Source organism: Notothenia rossii, assembly GCF_949606895.1.
Source record: "Notothenia rossii genome assembly, chromosome: 5".
NCBI classification, from domain to species: Eukaryota; Metazoa; Chordata; class Actinopteri; order Perciformes; family Nototheniidae; genus Notothenia; species Notothenia rossii.
Window position 1 is genome coordinate 31889107 of NC_136903.1, and position 17303 is coordinate 31906409.

General features: G+C 39.6%; 1 protein-coding gene across 1 annotated transcript in view; it reads right to left on the reverse strand.

Moving 5' to 3' along the window:
* Positions 1 to 1264: 1264 nt before the first annotated feature.
* The window catches only part of slc7a5 (solute carrier family 7 member 5), a 29976-nt gene continuing 13937 nt past the window's right edge, over positions 1265 to 17303 (reverse strand). Inside the window, exons 3-10 of the mRNA XM_079682036.1 lie at positions 8827 to 8932; positions 7820 to 7864; positions 7590 to 7713; positions 6356 to 6459; positions 4759 to 4855; positions 4426 to 4575; positions 3085 to 3262; positions 1265 to 2990 (exon numbers count right to left, since the gene is read on the reverse strand). Coding sequence (XP_079538162.1) covers positions 2935 to 2990; positions 3085 to 3262; positions 4426 to 4575; positions 4759 to 4855; positions 6356 to 6459; positions 7590 to 7713; positions 7820 to 7864; positions 8827 to 8932 — 860 coding nt within the window. The 3' untranslated portion in view covers positions 1265 to 2934. The remainder of the gene's footprint in view (positions 2991 to 3084; positions 3263 to 4425; positions 4576 to 4758; positions 4856 to 6355; positions 6460 to 7589; positions 7714 to 7819; positions 7865 to 8826; positions 8933 to 17303) is intronic.

Sequence of the window (17303 nt, forward strand, 5' to 3'; positions counted from 1 at the left end):
GTACTTAATGCCAGCAAAACATTACAATTATTATTTACAATGGACTAAGCTTAGCTAACAGACTAATTTCCACCACCCATGGACCACACCCACCTTTTCTTTGAAAAATTGGGTGACATACTGTCGTCCTTTAGTCCCTCTCTCTTGTCTTTCTCTCCTTTCTTTTCTTTTTTGAAAGCCTGACTTTGTGAGTGGTTGAGACATGGCACACACGTAAGTATTAGCATCCCTCCTCACATGCTCTCACTCTGCTGCTAGAAAGTGCGGTGCCGCACAGCGTTTGGAGGCAGGACCAAACCATTACATGTAAATAGAAGTTGGTGTACAGAGGCTTTGGATAATTAACTTTTGGAAGAAAAAAAGTTAAATGAATCGTAAGTTTAGTGATTACATTATCAATATAACGTTCTATTATTGTTAATTATTGATGATTGATCAATGATGGTTACTTAATTTTTTTTTCTTAATGTTCTAAAAAGGTTTGGGGCCCCTGTCAGTCACGGGCCCTTAGAATCGTCCCAACTTTTCACCCCCTTACGGCGCCCCTGGCCACAACATAAGTAACCGGATCAAAGTAACATTTTGTACAGTCCGCGGCACTGTGAGTGAAGCCGTCGATGTGTCCCATTATCATTCATATCACATACATCATAATGTACCATATATTTCCTTATCCTTGTCAGCTTCTCGAGCCGTATCTGGCCGTGCAACACTTACATTGTTACATTGTCATACTGTATGCAGAAGTATTATTTTAAGCAACCTTTCACGTGAACGCGCTCTCAGCCGGACGGAGAAACCCTGGGTTGATTTACTGAGTTGATAACCAGCGTCGTAGGACCGCTTAGCGAGATCTCGTTTGTTAGAAGCCAGATAACTCAGGGATATCCAGGGTCTGTTGAACTGGATTCGTAGTACAGGCCACTGGTCAGGTAGTATTTAGCATGTTTATCTCATCTTCTGTACCAAAATGAACACATATACTGCATGAGCCACGGGCCTGAACTGAAACAGATAATAATGTGGGCCATGAAACCAAAACAAAGGGCTAAAAGAAGCTAGCACACTTAAGGGAACTATAGAGTTTGCTGATGCTTGTTTTTGCTGGTTTGACAAAGTGAATTTCATCCATTTTTGAAATTGAAAATTTAAACAGCTTGAATTATTATTCATAACAATCACTACATTCTGTATTTTTTGCTATATAGGGGAACAAGTGAGACAAAAAATATCCACCAAAACCAAAAACAACAGAACACAAAAGTTGGAAAAAAAACCTAAAGATTTATTTGTAAAGCACTTTTCACAAAAATGCCCTTTAAACAAATTAGAGGGACTAATAACAATAAACAACAAGTTTACTAAAAATAAATAAATAAACTTTCTACAGTTCTATTCGGGTTAGTGTCTCCCATCCGCTCTGTGCGATGGCTGGTGTTAGAAAGGCTCTACCTCGAAAACATACACATTAACCCCTCCTGCATCCACGGTAACGTGTACTTTTGGTCCGTTGCCAGGAAGAGGATCGACGTTAATAATACAGCACTAACCTTTTTATTGTAACTGTTACTGTGTGTGACAAAACGAATGAATGAAATAAAAAAAACTAGCAGTTCATACGAGGATCTGTAAATGTGCTCCCTCTGTTCTTCACCCCCCCCCCCTAAAAAAAAGAAACATATCCTTCCTTATCTCTCTTCATTGACAGCAGCTTGTAGATGGAGCAACACAAGAGAAACTGACTGGGGCCACAATGTAAAAAATCATACACACACACACACACACACACACACACACACACACACACACACACACACACACACACACACACACACACACACACACACACACACACACACACACACACACACACACACACACACACACACACACACACACACACACACACACACACACACACACACACACACACACACACACACACACACACACACACACACACACACACACACACACACACACACACACTAAGCTCGGCTCAGTACGCTCAGATATTGAGTACTGGTTTATGCACCTCTTTCAATCTGACCACATGATTTAAAGAGCAATGCCAGTTCAAAAACTGCATTACCCAGGAATCCTGTGAGGTGGCATCAGTAGACTGCACATAATATGCTCAGGTTTACCAAGTTATGCTGTAGATAAGTTGGTAATGAAAAGGCTTTGAACAAAAACGTCTATTTATAGTTATTCCTCCTTCCTCTGAGGGATTTAGATAAGAAAAGTAAGTATTTTTAATGTAAAAATGTGAAACTTAAAAAAAATCTCCTACAAGATCTTCAGTCAACTTCACTCTCTCCCTACAGCAGCATATAAAGGCAGACTAGAGAGCAGAGCTAAAACTCAACAGACAGACACGTATAGTGACAGACATGACACACTGTCGACAGAAAGCTTCATGAATATCAAACGATATTCAACTTCTACAGTACTTAAGAGCAAAAGTTGGCTCAAGGAGATTATAAGTGGAGTCTCGTTAGGGTTTTAAAAAAATTCCTGGTTGCATGGATCTAGATGTATACATCTGTTTGCAGGTTAATACCACATCACAAGCTTCGTGGCCACGTAAGGCACAACTTGCTAAAAACACGTTTCTGATGAGGGATGATATTTTACATGAAACAAACAGTTAATTCAATGAAATCCATAAAAACTTACCATAAGAGAAGTTAGTAACAAAAAATATCCGCATTAAAAAAGTCAGCAACATAACAACAACAAAAAAAAGTTTAAGACAGCAAAGACACAGTAGCCTCTTACGCTCGTCTTCATCAGGTCCTTATCAGCACCCTGCAGAGGGTGTGTGTATGTGTGTGTGAGAAGGAGAAGGAGTGGGTTGAAAGGGGTCAACAGAGGTCATCAACTGTGATGTCAGAGCCCCGAGGTCACTGTTGGTGCATCCGGAAAGTCAGTTTAAGACGCCTGAGGAACTACCTCCATCACCTTCTGACACAAGGCTGTGGTCGAGACTGCAAAACACACACAAATGAAGTCGGCAATTACACACAAGTCTCAATTGTCACAGTGTTAAACGTTCACAGGTGGGGAAGATGTTATACTCACATATGCCATTCAACATCCACTTGGGTTTGCCCTTCCACCACACACCGACGAAGTAGACGGGAACTCCGGTGGCGATGATGCCGAAACCGATCGCACACTCCACTGGAGTCTTCCAGAAGGAGACGATGATGAGGAAGAGGCAAGCGAGCACGAAACTCACCGGCAGCAGAATATTTACCTGCAGGGAGAAGAGAGGGAAGAAATGTCTGACTCTTCTCCAATATAATAGAAATAGATTACACTTGACTAAGAGACAGAACATGTGTTTGATCATCATCAACATCAATGTATTTTTCCTGACAATGTATTGGCTACTTATAATAACCAACAAAACATGTTGTGAAGACTTTTATATAGATATTTAATTTCTACCAAACATCTGCCAAGTGTATTTCTACTCACTGTGTCAAAAAGGTTCTAGCTTCCTGCTTTTTGGACAGATAACTCTTATTTAACTATCAGTAAGAAAGAGAGTATGAGTATTTACCAACATTTTTAACTGTTCCTTTTACAGCTACAAAGAGTGTTTGATCCATGGAGCTGTTCATCCTATACTGCACATTTTAGTTTTCTCTTAAAGAGAATGAATCCACTAGATTCATGATAAACAGATACTTTTAACTTTAAACTTTTAAAGAGATGGATCAGTAAATCTAATTGGGTGATTGTCTGGCATCTCGGCTCCAGATCTGTTGAACAGCAGGAATGTGACAGACAAAGAAAGGAGAAAGAAATAGAGTGGGAGAGTGAAAGAGAGAGATGGATGTCAGCAGAGACAGTGCCTCCACTGTCCCACCACACACAAATACCCGTGTTCCCTCCTCGTGAGGCCCAACCTTTTTCAAACCAATAGTGGGGTCGTCACACACATAGTCACACACACGCCAATATAATAATCTATCCGTCTCTTTCACTTCACTGCCTCTGACAACACACAGTGTCGTGCCAGGGGGCAGATGAGTAGAATTAGGACAGCTATCATGCTCTGAAAGGAGACACACACACAGACGCAACACAATCACACGTGAAAACTCACACACTTACATGTGAACAAAGTGCAACAATAGCACAATGGTGTTCTGTGTTTTGGGGAGTCCTGCAGCAACTGGTTCAGTCAGGAGGCATAGTGCACTTCCTTTTGTACACACGTAAACACACACACACACCCTCCACACATTCATAAACACACACTAGGCCTCAACACCAGCTGACTAGCATCCAGCCTCTCTTCTGCAATCTTTTGATGTGAACTATGCTATGGGGGGGGGGGGGGGGGATACTGTATCCACGTACTAGTGCTGAGTCTTTTCTTTTATTCCTATTACATCAACTTTGGCTCACCTTGATTGGTCGCTCCAGCTCTGGCTTCTTATAACGGAGCCACATCATCCCAACGATCGCCATGGCGATGCAGAGCCAGTTGAAGAAACTGAAGAAGTTAATGACCGAGAAGATGTCGTTGGAGAAGGCGTAGAGCAGCGTCATCATGCACTGTAGACAACAGAAAATCGTTTTATTTAAATAAATATCTACACATATCCCACAGAAGCAATAATGTATGCTTCATCACAGCGGTACATGTGTCTTTCGGTGCCGTTGTGGTTTAAAGAGATTTTTTCAAATTGTATTCAACTCGTGCTGTAAGGTATTGGTGTGAAAAATAAGGGTACATACAGTGAAAATGAGTGAGGGCATCGGGGTCAGCAGGGTGGGGTGGATCATGGACAGCAGACTGGGCAGGTGACCCTCCCGGGAACCCACGAAGAATAACCTGAGAGGAAGGAGAGGCATGCTTACTGAGTAGGAAGCTAGAGAGAGCTATCATCATTTCAGAAGTCAGTGAATCAACACATGCGGCTGGGTTCAAGGGTTTGCCAACCTGTCACCATTCTTGTTGCCTATGTAACCCTACTGGCAAAAAACAGTACAAGCTACAGATATGACAGAAAGTACGACAAGCAAAAGAAGATGCAGCTGCAACAGAGTCTGGGAAAGGATTTACTCTCTGGTGAAGTCGGTGGAGGGCTTTTACCAGAAAGTTTTTTCAAATTTTAGGTTTTTTTGAACTGCATATGGGGGTGAATGGGATTTTAAACAACACACAACATGAAAACAAGAGTACGTCTGGCTCATAAGGAACAATGTCAAGGTGACAGCAGCTAAAACAATAAAAGTCGCAACTACCTCAGTGCAGATTTGATCGGCATCGATATAAAGATAAATTAAAAGCTATAGGGGATTGATGTCCTGTCAGTCTCTTGGTGGACGAGTGGCAGGCAGCAAGCTTACACTTAAACTGGTATTTTCAATGCAGCATTAGCCGAATTGCAAACCACGCCCCGTAAAACTGTTTTGTAGAGCCGCCATTTTATTATCCTCGCATTAGCATTATTAGCATTAGCATTCGCCCAGCGCACAAAACGCAGAGAGACTAACTTATGGTAACACAAAATAAAACATGGGAACGGTGGAGATGAGGAGGTGTAGGCGTTCTGGCGATTTACTCGGAAGGCTTCAGTAGAAGCCAGTCCCCAACTCCGGGGACTTCCGGCCGGGGACTTCGGGTGGCAGTATACACCGTGAAGTGGTTTGCGTCCTGCCAGTAAACCAAAAGCAGAAGACGACGAAGTCACGTCAGCGGCTCATTTGCGTAATCTTCCCTCAGGGAACTTATTCCGGTGTGAACGCGATCTGTGCTTAGTGCCCTGGGGTAATAAGTGCCGGGGCACTAAGTTCGGCAAAGTACTTGGTTTGAACGTGGCTATTGTCACTACTTTGACGATGAATGTTAACCTTATAATCATCACAATTTGGCTGTGACGAAGTGTTTCCCTTAGACGTACATGTATTGACTGTCCGGGATATCATCTTATTTAATTTTTTTTATTCTTATTTTTTTTTGCTAAAGTTTAGAAAATCGAAACTTTGATATTTTTGTTGTTTGACGTGCAATATCACTTGGCAGCTTTTAGGCATAAAAAAAAAAAAAGGTTTCTGCCTGGATACGATTCTTTGTTTTCACCAGAAACTGGGCGGGGTTTATCTTTTGGGGTTAGATGGACATTATATCGAAATCTAAAGCACCTCTCAGCATCACGGTAACATGTCCCACACACACATATTCTGTCTCACATATTGCTTGTTGGCACTTGATCACTCTTGTATGAACAGATAAATGATTACAATCATCTTTTTTTAATATTCTGTGTGTGTTTATGCATGTTTGTTAATCAATTCCACAAGCCTGGTTAGATAGTGTGAATGTATATACCTGGATGATGTGAACAGAGAGCCGTTGACAGATCCAAAGCAGGACAGACCTACAAACACCGGGATGATCCACGCCATGGGACCCAGGTGCTTGTTGCCAAAATCCTGCAGGACACACACATAAGTTAAGTAACAAGGTGCCACCTACTCAGGAAACATTCACACACATTTAAACATAATTTACCATGCCATCGGAAGCAATTTAGGGTCAAGTATTCTGCCCAAAGGACAAATCGACATGTTGCCTGCAGGGAGTGGGGATTGAACCACCGACTTTCTGACAAAAATCGACCTCTTAATTGCCAGCCACTTCAGCAAAAATCATCAGTAGATTATACCCAAATACACCATTTTCATATTTGAAATATATGTTATGTCATATATTTATGAACGGATTACTGAACGGACTGAAAGTAAACACGCACAACAAAGTGTCACGAACTACGGTGGTTGACAGTTGACAACACGTTACAACGGCCCAAAACATTTGCATTAGAAGAAACGCGTTGCACAAAAAAAAAAAAAAGGGAAATATAAAAACACACATTTGCCAAAACACATCTTCACCAACTTGACAACACATGCGCATAAACTAAATACTGATGCAAAAAAATGCTAATTTCCCCTCTTTGGTACGAAGAAAGGTTTTCTGATTCTGATTCTGAAAACCCTCAAAACAGTTGGCCATCACGGTCACTAGAAACGTACCTAAAATGTTAGTTTTATCGGCTTATTTTAACAATGTGATTGCATGATTGCTTCCGATATATTTGAAGATCTGCTGTAAGCTAGCTAGCTAACTAAGTCATTTAAAGAATACTGACAAAATACTTAAAAATAAGAAACAGAATAACTATGTGACAGTGTCAGATGGCCAACTTTACAAACGTTTCTCCTAATGAAAGTGTTTTGTGCTGTCGTAGTGTTTTTGCACGTGTCGGTCACCATACATTTTGTCTCTATATGCTTTAATATATTTTTCTTTGTTATTCTTACATTTTTTTATATACCTTTTTTTTCTAGTTTTTTGTCTATTTAACGCTTCTTAAGCTGTCATTGTGCTGTTGAAACAACTTAATTTTCCTGCTGAGATCAATAAAAGTAATTTAAATAACTGATCAACTGATATGTACATTTATAATTTTTACCAGCTTTAAAAGGTAAGTTTATAGTAAATATCTGGAATATGGCATACTTTATACAGAGTAAGTAGCAGAAGGTAAGGGTGTACTCACAACAGCCACGGCCTCTGAGCCGAGCATCTCCTCAGGTGAGAGTGAGGTGAAGTATGCCAGGTTGGTCAGAACGTAAACTACGGTCACGATGGGCAGAGAGATCATGATGGCCCGGGGAAGGTTTCTGAAGAACATAAGCAAACATTCTTAGTAAAAAAATCCAGGCTACTAATCAATGTTCTGCAAACAAGCCTGTATTTGATCATAAACGTATTCTTATGGATACTCACTTGTAAGGCTCAATCATTTCTTCAGTGACAAAATTCAGGTAGTTCCTGTAGGCAGAGCAGACAAAATGTTGGGATGCGGCCAAACAAACATAAAGTGAGATTACTAAACATTCTACCACCAAACATTTGCCACCTATTGCTTAGAGGTTGTTGACACAAAGTCATGTGACTGTGATTTAGTTTGTTTATAGCCTGATTAGACCCTCCAGAAAAACGTGATTCTGCAATCGCAGAATTTACCGCATAATCAGCAAAATGGCGCAGATTTTGAAAGGACGCATATTTATCAAAAGGCCGCATAATCCCCGCATTTTTCCACACAAAGTTGAGAGAGAAAAAAAGTTAACTTGTCTTGACGTGAAGTAGTGATGATGATGACGCGACGTCATCAGCTCGCGCATCACAGAAGGTAAACAACACCGTAGAGTGAACGTGTGGAACTCACACGAGAGAGAAAACACCAAGATGAAAAAAATATTTCGCAACTTCCCGCAATTTCACAGCATAAAATCACATGAAAACCCCGCATGTTTAATCGCATAATCAAGGATTTTAGCCCGCATAATCAAGGATTTTAGCCCGCATAATTAAGGATTTTTGCCCGCGTTTTTCTGGAGGGTCTACCTGATGTTATGTTTCTATTTCTGGCTATTGCATTTACACTTCAAAAATCATAAAGTTTTTTTTGTCGAGAGAGCCCTTGCATTGCTTACTTCTGGGTCGACCTACAAGAATATGTCATCGCTGCACCACTCAATGTTAAGTAGGCTTTTAAAAAAGTGAAAACTTTTAAAGACTAACCTATCTAGGCATGAATTGTGTTTAAATCAACAGTTGTTTGCAAGCCTGAACACTGAAGTGTAAAACCAACCATAGAAAATGTCAATTCGATATTTCGTTCTTACTGCAATGTGTAAACATTATCAGAACGTGGGACACTATATAATGAACAGGGCAGCACAGTGGCTTGCATCCTGATAACACAGGTCCGTTGGTGTGTAACTCACCATCCGCCGTAAGCAAACAGACCGCTGTACAGGGCCAGGCCGATGCTGCCAAACTCATATTTGGACCCCTCAAAGGAATTCTCTGGAAGAAGACCGTCTGTGCCACCTGGAGAAGAACAGAGAGAAAGAGAACTTTTTTAACACAAGATCAACTTTTAAGCTTTTGAGTAATATATGAACAGAAACATTGAGCTTTTTATGTGATAATGTTCTGATGATGGGCTTCAGCTTTTTGCACTGAACCTATGAGGTCCTTCTCCACCTGTAGTGGGTGTGGCAGCTGAGAATTAAAATAGACAGAGGAAGTGTTTGTTTTTGGGTTAAAATTATTTATTAGGATTTTTATTTTTGGAAAGTTTACCAGAGTTTATTCTTCAATAAATAATTTTTGTCTGTTGAATTGAACAATATCTCCGAGCATGCTTTTTGGAAAAGTGTGTCAGACATCTTCACATAACATCAGGTGGCTTCATAAAAATAAAAGATGAGGATTTGCCGATACATCTAGTTCTGTCTGCATTATTGCTCTGTAGGCATGTTTACCAACCAGAGTCCCAAATATGGGCCAATAAATGAACACACACCACACAGCCTTTGGAGGGGGGGGGAACATTGAGCTTAAATCTGTCTGGGTATGTGGATCAGGAAGGACTGCAGAGTGAAATGAAGTTAAGACAGGCTGAGGCGCTCAATAAGGAGCCAGACTGTGGATGGACCTGAGGGGAACAACAGATCACACACGAGGCAAACAGAAGGGATGTTACACTAAATGTCATATATATTTAAAGCTTTTACCTAACGCAACTTATAACAGGCATCCACTATGAAGATACAAACTCAAAACAACAAGAATCCTGCAAGTACATCAGCTGTCAATAAGCCAAATCCTTTCCGTGCTACATACATGCATATGTTTTGGGTCTGCACTGGGATTCTTTTTTCTTTTTGTTGTGTTCACCTGTTTTTTTTTTTTTACTTAAGTGTTTCTTTCATTGCTTTTTGTGAGTATACTTTATTTAGAGGGACTACTCTGGATTTTTCATTTTGTACTGTTCACCTGTTTGTTTTTTTAAATGTATGTATTTCATGTTTGCTTATTCTGTTTGAGCTCATACATTTCAAAAATATGATGTAGTGACAACACTGGAATGATCTTTCAATAAGCCAAACCACCTTAAATATATATATATATTTTTTAAATAGCATGTGCTTAAATATTTGCTAAAATAAATGACAGATTTACGATGTAAAAACTGTTTACAAATCTTAAAATATACTAAAAGACATTCTTTAATAAAACAACACAAATGTGTATGAATGGGCTAGAAGATATAGGTATTGCCTTGCTCAAGGGCACAGCCTCTGTGAGGATTTAAAGCATTTTGGTCCCAGCCCTTCACATCACTGCTGGTTTGAGGGGATCTGAGTACATTTCTACTGGAGCTGCCCCCCCACAACAAGCTCCAACATTCTCAGACACAGCGACGGTTGCTAAACCAACACCCTGGAGCAGTGTTGGTACTGGGAGGGTTAGCTGTAAGCTGGTGTCCATGTGACGGACTGCTGTCCTCACACCGCGGCCACAGCATCCCAACATCTGCTCAGTGCTGCTGAGCACGACAGATCTAAAATAACTTCTATCTATCTTTCTTATGTTGTTCCTCTCATAATAAAAATCACTTAATCATAATTATGGGATTAAGTGATTAATGTGCACACTCAGTTATTTTGCACATTTGAGAAAAACAATTGATTGTGATTATTTTGCAATCGTGATAAAATATATTCAAATGACCATGGTGTGATTTGTACCAAACAAGAAATATGTGTAAAACAGGCATAATTCATATTCAATTATATTTGTTCCTACTTTTTTTTTTAACATAGGTTTTGATATTGCAATAGTCCATATTGAAAATGTGATACTTTTTCGATTAATCGTGCAGCTCTAATTCAATATGCTTCCTTTGTTGTTTCATCATGCCTTTATCCTGGGAAATTGGTTAAAATGTATTTGTCTGAAATAACAATGCAAACTTAAAAAATTGCAAATTCACAAGGTTATATTCACAAAAATGAATGAAATCCAGATAAATAGGTCAACTGTATTAATAAACACTTTTTGGAGAACATGGAGAAATGTACCTAACTCTTACATGGACATTTTACATCTCTTCCAGACGGCAGAGTTGATAGAACCAGAATTATTTGTAACCACTGCTAAGATGAATTTTCTTATCTCTGGAATCTGAGGGTAACTTGTTCTTCTATAACAAACATGGTAATGCACTGGCATTGGCAAATAGCTTTATATTTGATTTGATTACATTAATTAATGTTTAGGTTGAGATTTCCAATCAATATTTTAACTGCTACTGTGTAAAGGCGAATGCTGCTGTTAAGAAACACCTCATTTGTTTAAAGTGTTTGCAAACCAAATGTTATTGCACCTTTGTTCATATAGCAGTACTTTAAAGTGAATTAATTAAAGTGAGCAATACAATACTTTTGAATTCATTGTTGAATTTTGCGCATAACAAAATCTTGCGATTAATTGCAGAAAATCTTGCGATTAATTAATTAATCGTTGCCCAGCACTAAAAACAACATAATGGTTTAGTTTGTTTTTCCTACACCACAGCTTTATCTGCACACTGAGATCACATCAGACTATAATACACCTCAGGCCTTGGTTGCCCTTCACACACACACACACACACACACACACACACACACACACACACACACACACACACACACACACACACACACACACACACACACACACACACACACACACACACACACACACACACACACACACACACACACACACACACACACACACACACACACACACACACACACACACACACACACACACACACACACACACACACACACACACACGGCTTGAGCTGTGATTTCAACTTAACCTTTGAAGCTTCTCATCATGGTAAAACTGCAATTTTCTGACCATATTTGACCCTTTCTTTACTTTTCATTTATTGATGATAACTATAAGAACATAATTTAAGGCCAACCAACAATTCAATCTCCTATGTTTCACAGTAAGAGCCTCATTCCTTCTGGTGCTGCTTCCAGATCACCACAGTGGTCAGAAAACACTCAGCTGGTCACATGATACTGGTGCCAGGCGGTGAAAGTGAGACACACACATGTGATGAAATATTTATGCGCCGTTCAGAACACCTGCACTCAAAAAGTGCATTTACTACGAACACAGAGTGAATGAAATCGACCGGAGTCCCCCTTTTGAGTATGTTCAAAGGAGTACAAAATGATCTTTTGTATATCGACCAAGAAGTCTGTTTTGGAACCCTCCCATTGTACAAACACAACTCAATAACGCTGCGCTAGTGTGTGAACCAGCATTAAAAAACCACTTCAACATGTTAAACCGGACTAAAACACGAGGTAAGAGGTGTAACTGTGTGTGATTAAATAAACCATGGTAGTATTGGATAGATAAAGAAGTAAAAGCACACTTGGTGAGCGCAGATCTCTGCAAAGACCAATCATCTCCAAAATGTAGCAGTTTGTAGCTATTTCTTCTTGGCCCATGCAACACCCTTCCACAAAGTTTCATTAATATCAGGACAGGAGTTTTCCGGTTATCCTGCTGATAGACTTAAAAAACAAAGCAAAAACATAACCTTCTTTGCAGAGGTAATACAAAGGAAATCTCTGCAACACAGATGGACTGACAGGGAGAAACTACGGTTAATTCAACAAAAGATCAGTGTGTGTTTTGTGCTCAGACAGGTTGACAGAACAACGGTTTACCGCAGATAATCAGATTACACTGTTCTCTAATCTGAGACAGCAGCAGACTGACTTTATGGGCCACGCAGATAGCTAACGGTTAGCATCAGGCTAACACGAGCAGAGTGTGTGTTGGGTTTATCTTTAATAAACTCACATCACCATGGTGCTAAAGGTGTAAATGATTGTATCCCCACAACATTATTCAAAATAAGAGACTAAGTGATTGCTTAGTTTGACTTCATTAATGAAAGGGTCTCCTTAAAGATACTGGTACTAAATGTTTTAATGTCTATAACTTAAAGGGGACCTATCAAATGCACTTTTGTACGTCTTTTATACATGAATATGTGTCCCCGGTGTGTCAGGGAACTCACCAAGTGTCAGAAAACACAACCCTCTCTCTTTTCATCCATACCCAAATCTCTAAAAACGGGGCTGCAACGGAGCTGATTATTATTTGAATTTTTCTGACGTCAGAAAAGGGGTGCTCCGCCTATATGGGCAACTCTCCACCTATCAGGGGAATGAGAGACCGCTCGAAAGCGCTGGAGACGCTGTAGTACATATGCCAGGCCTGTAGGTGGCGCTGTAGTCTGCCACAACAGCAGCGAAGGAGACTTCTCACAGAATCAGCTCTTGCAAAAACAGGGCTGGAAAAGAGCAAATAGAGCGAAATGAGGCATGGCTAAAATGCAAAAAAAAACTTCAGACATGTTTTATAGAGTGGTGAAGTCACGCCCATCTACTTCCGGTCCATGGGACCTTATTTCGGAAAAATTATGTATTGAAGTCAATGAAGAGAGAAAACGTATCTTCCGATCCCGTTTGAATTGTGCCATGAATTATACATATGATGTTTGTCAATCTTAAAAAATAATTTCCATGTAAAAAAAGTCACAGTTTGTCGTAAAACTGTTGAAATATAAGACTATGAAAAATACGCAACTAGAAAGACTACAAATCCCAGAGTCGCGTAAGTGATGTCACAATTGTTTTCCTCCACTAAGAGATAACTAAGATCAGCGCCATATAGATAGAATCTATCTATATGGCGCTGGCTAAGATAAGATAACTTTAACAAGATGACTGTGTGCTTAGTACCAGGTTGTTATCATACCAGCAATGGGTCTTGCTCGTTCTTTCGCTTCCCGTCATTTTTATTAGCCTTAACATCAAGTAACATTAAGTAACCCAAAATGTTAAACAGTAAGAGTAGTAGTCATATTTCGTGAACCCTTTGAAGAGTACTGTCACCGGTGTGATCATTCTATACACCATTTAAGCCCGGGGGAGAAATGCTAACGCTAGCATTGCCGATCTTTTCTACTTCATGCTATCTGCACAAATGGTTGACATTGAACATTAAAAAGACCAGGCAGTTCAGAGAGAATCAAAGGAAGGAAGGCAGGCAGCTTTGCATAACATTCTTCTGGACGTGTTTCATTGTGGTGATAGTGAGGGTAGTCAATCGTTTTGTTGACAAGACAGTAGTGACGGCCATCTTGGTTACGTGTGTTGTTCTGCGACACCAGAGATGTAGTTCATTCAGCGTTTCACACAAACAAATGTGTTACTTCACAGTTTTACGACACATTTATTTCATTTTGACTTGCAAAATTATCTTTTATATTGACAAACATCATATGTGTAATTCGTGGCACAATTCAAACGGGATCGAAAGATAATCTTTCTCTCTCCATTGACTTCAATACGAAATTTTTCAGAAATAAGGTCCCATGGAGGTCCACCGGAAGGGGAGCCACTCTATATACGTATGGCCCTACAATATATGTTTAAAATATACCATGATAGGTCCACTTTAATCTGAGCAATGGAAATGTTACTTAAAAGCCATCTAATTCAGTAAATTATATTTATATCATTTGTTTTATGTATAGGTATCTTGCACAAAGAAACTTTGAAATGTTGACTGCAGATAATCGTTAGACCCTGAGCGATAACTGGGGATAATCCTATAATAATACTTAAAATAACCAAACCGTACAGGAATTGTTTATATTTTGGAAAAAAAACCTCTGTTGCAATACTTTTGACCAAATACCTCAATATAACGACAATATGGTAGGGGTGATTATTGGTGCGTTGAAAAAACATATATACCTTTATACATACATATCTTTGATAAACAATCATCAGTAATATGGATATAAGATTAAAGGGGACCTATCATGCAAAATGCACTTTTGTACGTCTTTTATACATGAATATGTGTCCCCGGTGTGTTAGGGAACTCACCAAGTGTCAGAAAACACCACCCTCTCTTTTCCTCTATACCCAAATCTCTAAAAACGGGGCTGCAACGGATCTGAGCCCCCCTGGTGACATTGGTGAGAAAAATATTAATACGTGGCCACCTATTAATAATGCGTGGCCACTAATTAGTTCCCACGCATTAGTAATTTGTGGGAACACAATAATGATTACGCAATAACTAAATCCAGATAGTCTATAGAAACTGATGACTTAGTGACAACACTACAGATGTAGCACCTCATTTCAGATAGTTTGAAACGCGAGGGCCGTGGCCGGCACGGGGTCTGCCCTCGCTCAAAGGAAAACCTCCAGCGTGACTTGAGATCGCCCCCTTGATAAATACATTTAATTATAATGAAGCCAGCTGCAATGGATCATGGACTCTGATACAGTACGGTAGATTCATGTTTGGTATGCTACTACTGTATGGCGGATCTTTGTTAAGATCCATATGTCACGGATAGGATCATACTATGTGCAAAATAAGAGGCATGTAAAAATTTAGGCTACAAAACATCACCAAGTTTTTATTTAACAAAAGAATGTTGGTTAGTCCACAACTACTGTACAAAAAACATCAGGAAGCCCGCCGGCTCCAAAAACGAACGGGAGGAAATGCTCTCGATTTTTAGTTCTAATTTAATCATCATCTTCACCACGATCATTTATGTTTATGTTCGCCGAATTTACATGAAAGCACTGACAAATGTGAATATACTGTAGTCAACTTCATTAAAACGTTATTAACGTGCCTAAACTCAGTAATTCACTAAAAATATTTATATTTTAATGGAGCCTCGTCAGGCAGATCAGGGTCCCGACGCGTAGCGGAGGGATCTTGAGTTTCCTCATTACAGAGCTCAATGATTATTGTGTGGCCATGCATTATTAATACGTGGCCACGTATTAATATTTTTCTCACCAATGTCACCAGGGGGGGTCCGTATATACAGACTGATACAGATTTGAAATTGTTCTGACGTCAGAAACGAGGAGCTCCGCCTATATGGGCAACTCTCCACCTATCAGGGGAATGAGAGGTTGCGTGGCATGGTAACAGCATGGTAACATGACGCTCGTGCCTTACCCCCCTCCTTTTCAGGGGGGCGTGGTCAGCTGCAGCTCATTTGCAACAGAATCAGCCCTTGTGAAGACAGGGCTGGAATAGAGAAAATAGAGCGAAATGAGGCATGGCTAAAATGCATGATCTGTTTGGTATTTTCAAAAAAAAACTTCACAGACATGTTTTATATAGGTAAGGCCCTACAATATGTTGTTCAAATATAGCATGATAGGTCCACTTTAAGTGGCTAAAGGCAAACAATAGAAAAGTCTGGTAAGATAAGGAAATTACTGTATGTCACTTTAACGCAATGCAATCTTTAAGACCAGGAAAAGACTCTTGCTCAATGATAGCCATAATCTGAGACTGTACCTAGATTTATATCAGATTTTTATTTAACACTTTTTTAAACATCTTAGGTAACTAAGGTCATCATAAATCATAAGGTCCCAATTAGGGCTGTACCCTATCAATCTCGTTATATATATTTTTTTTCCGTTTTTGATATAATTTATTGAAATGTCCAATATCAACGTAAGAGCTTGTGCCTCTTTGGGGGGTGCTAACACTTAACCATAAACTTTATCGTTTACTTTCTCCGTCTTTATATGCAGATATGACTTTTCTCTGTTAATCTCCGTCACGTTGTTTCCATAGCAACAACAACTTCCTGTCAACAGTGCTAACTCTCCTTCAAAATAAAAGCATGTCCATACAAAATAGGAAGCCAAGCCAAATTACACTTAAGACATATACAACTGCAACGAAAGTAACACAATGCAATATCCTTTTCAATTTCAAAGAACACAAATTGGGTTGTATACATTAACAAATAACTATAAAACAACAATACTGTAGAATAACAAAATGAATGCTGTGAATAAACCTAAATTCACGTGTTGAAGCGGTTCGCTGCTGATTACTACGCCGCCCCCCCCACGGGCCGAATATCCGCTGCTGATTACTACCGAATATCCGGAGCCCGAAAAATTGTATTCGGGACAGCCCTAGTCCCAATACGTAAATAAATAAAAAAGTAATGCAAGTCTGTTCTTTGTTGTTCAAATCTATCAAGTGAAGATATTCATGATTTAATAATTGAAACTGAGTGTTTTTTAAGGCGATCCCTGATCAAATCCTAAAACAGACCTGTGAATCACTCAGTAACCTCCCTCCAGCTGCTAACAGCAGCCAGAGAAGACACCTCTCAGGTGAGTGTGTTAGAGTAATCACAGCCACACACCCAGTCTTTGTCTAAATCCAGATAATCTGAGGTGTTTCAGATAAACAGTTATTAGAGGCAACGTGATGAAAAAGACTGGTGTTAAAGATTTTGAATTACAATGATGCT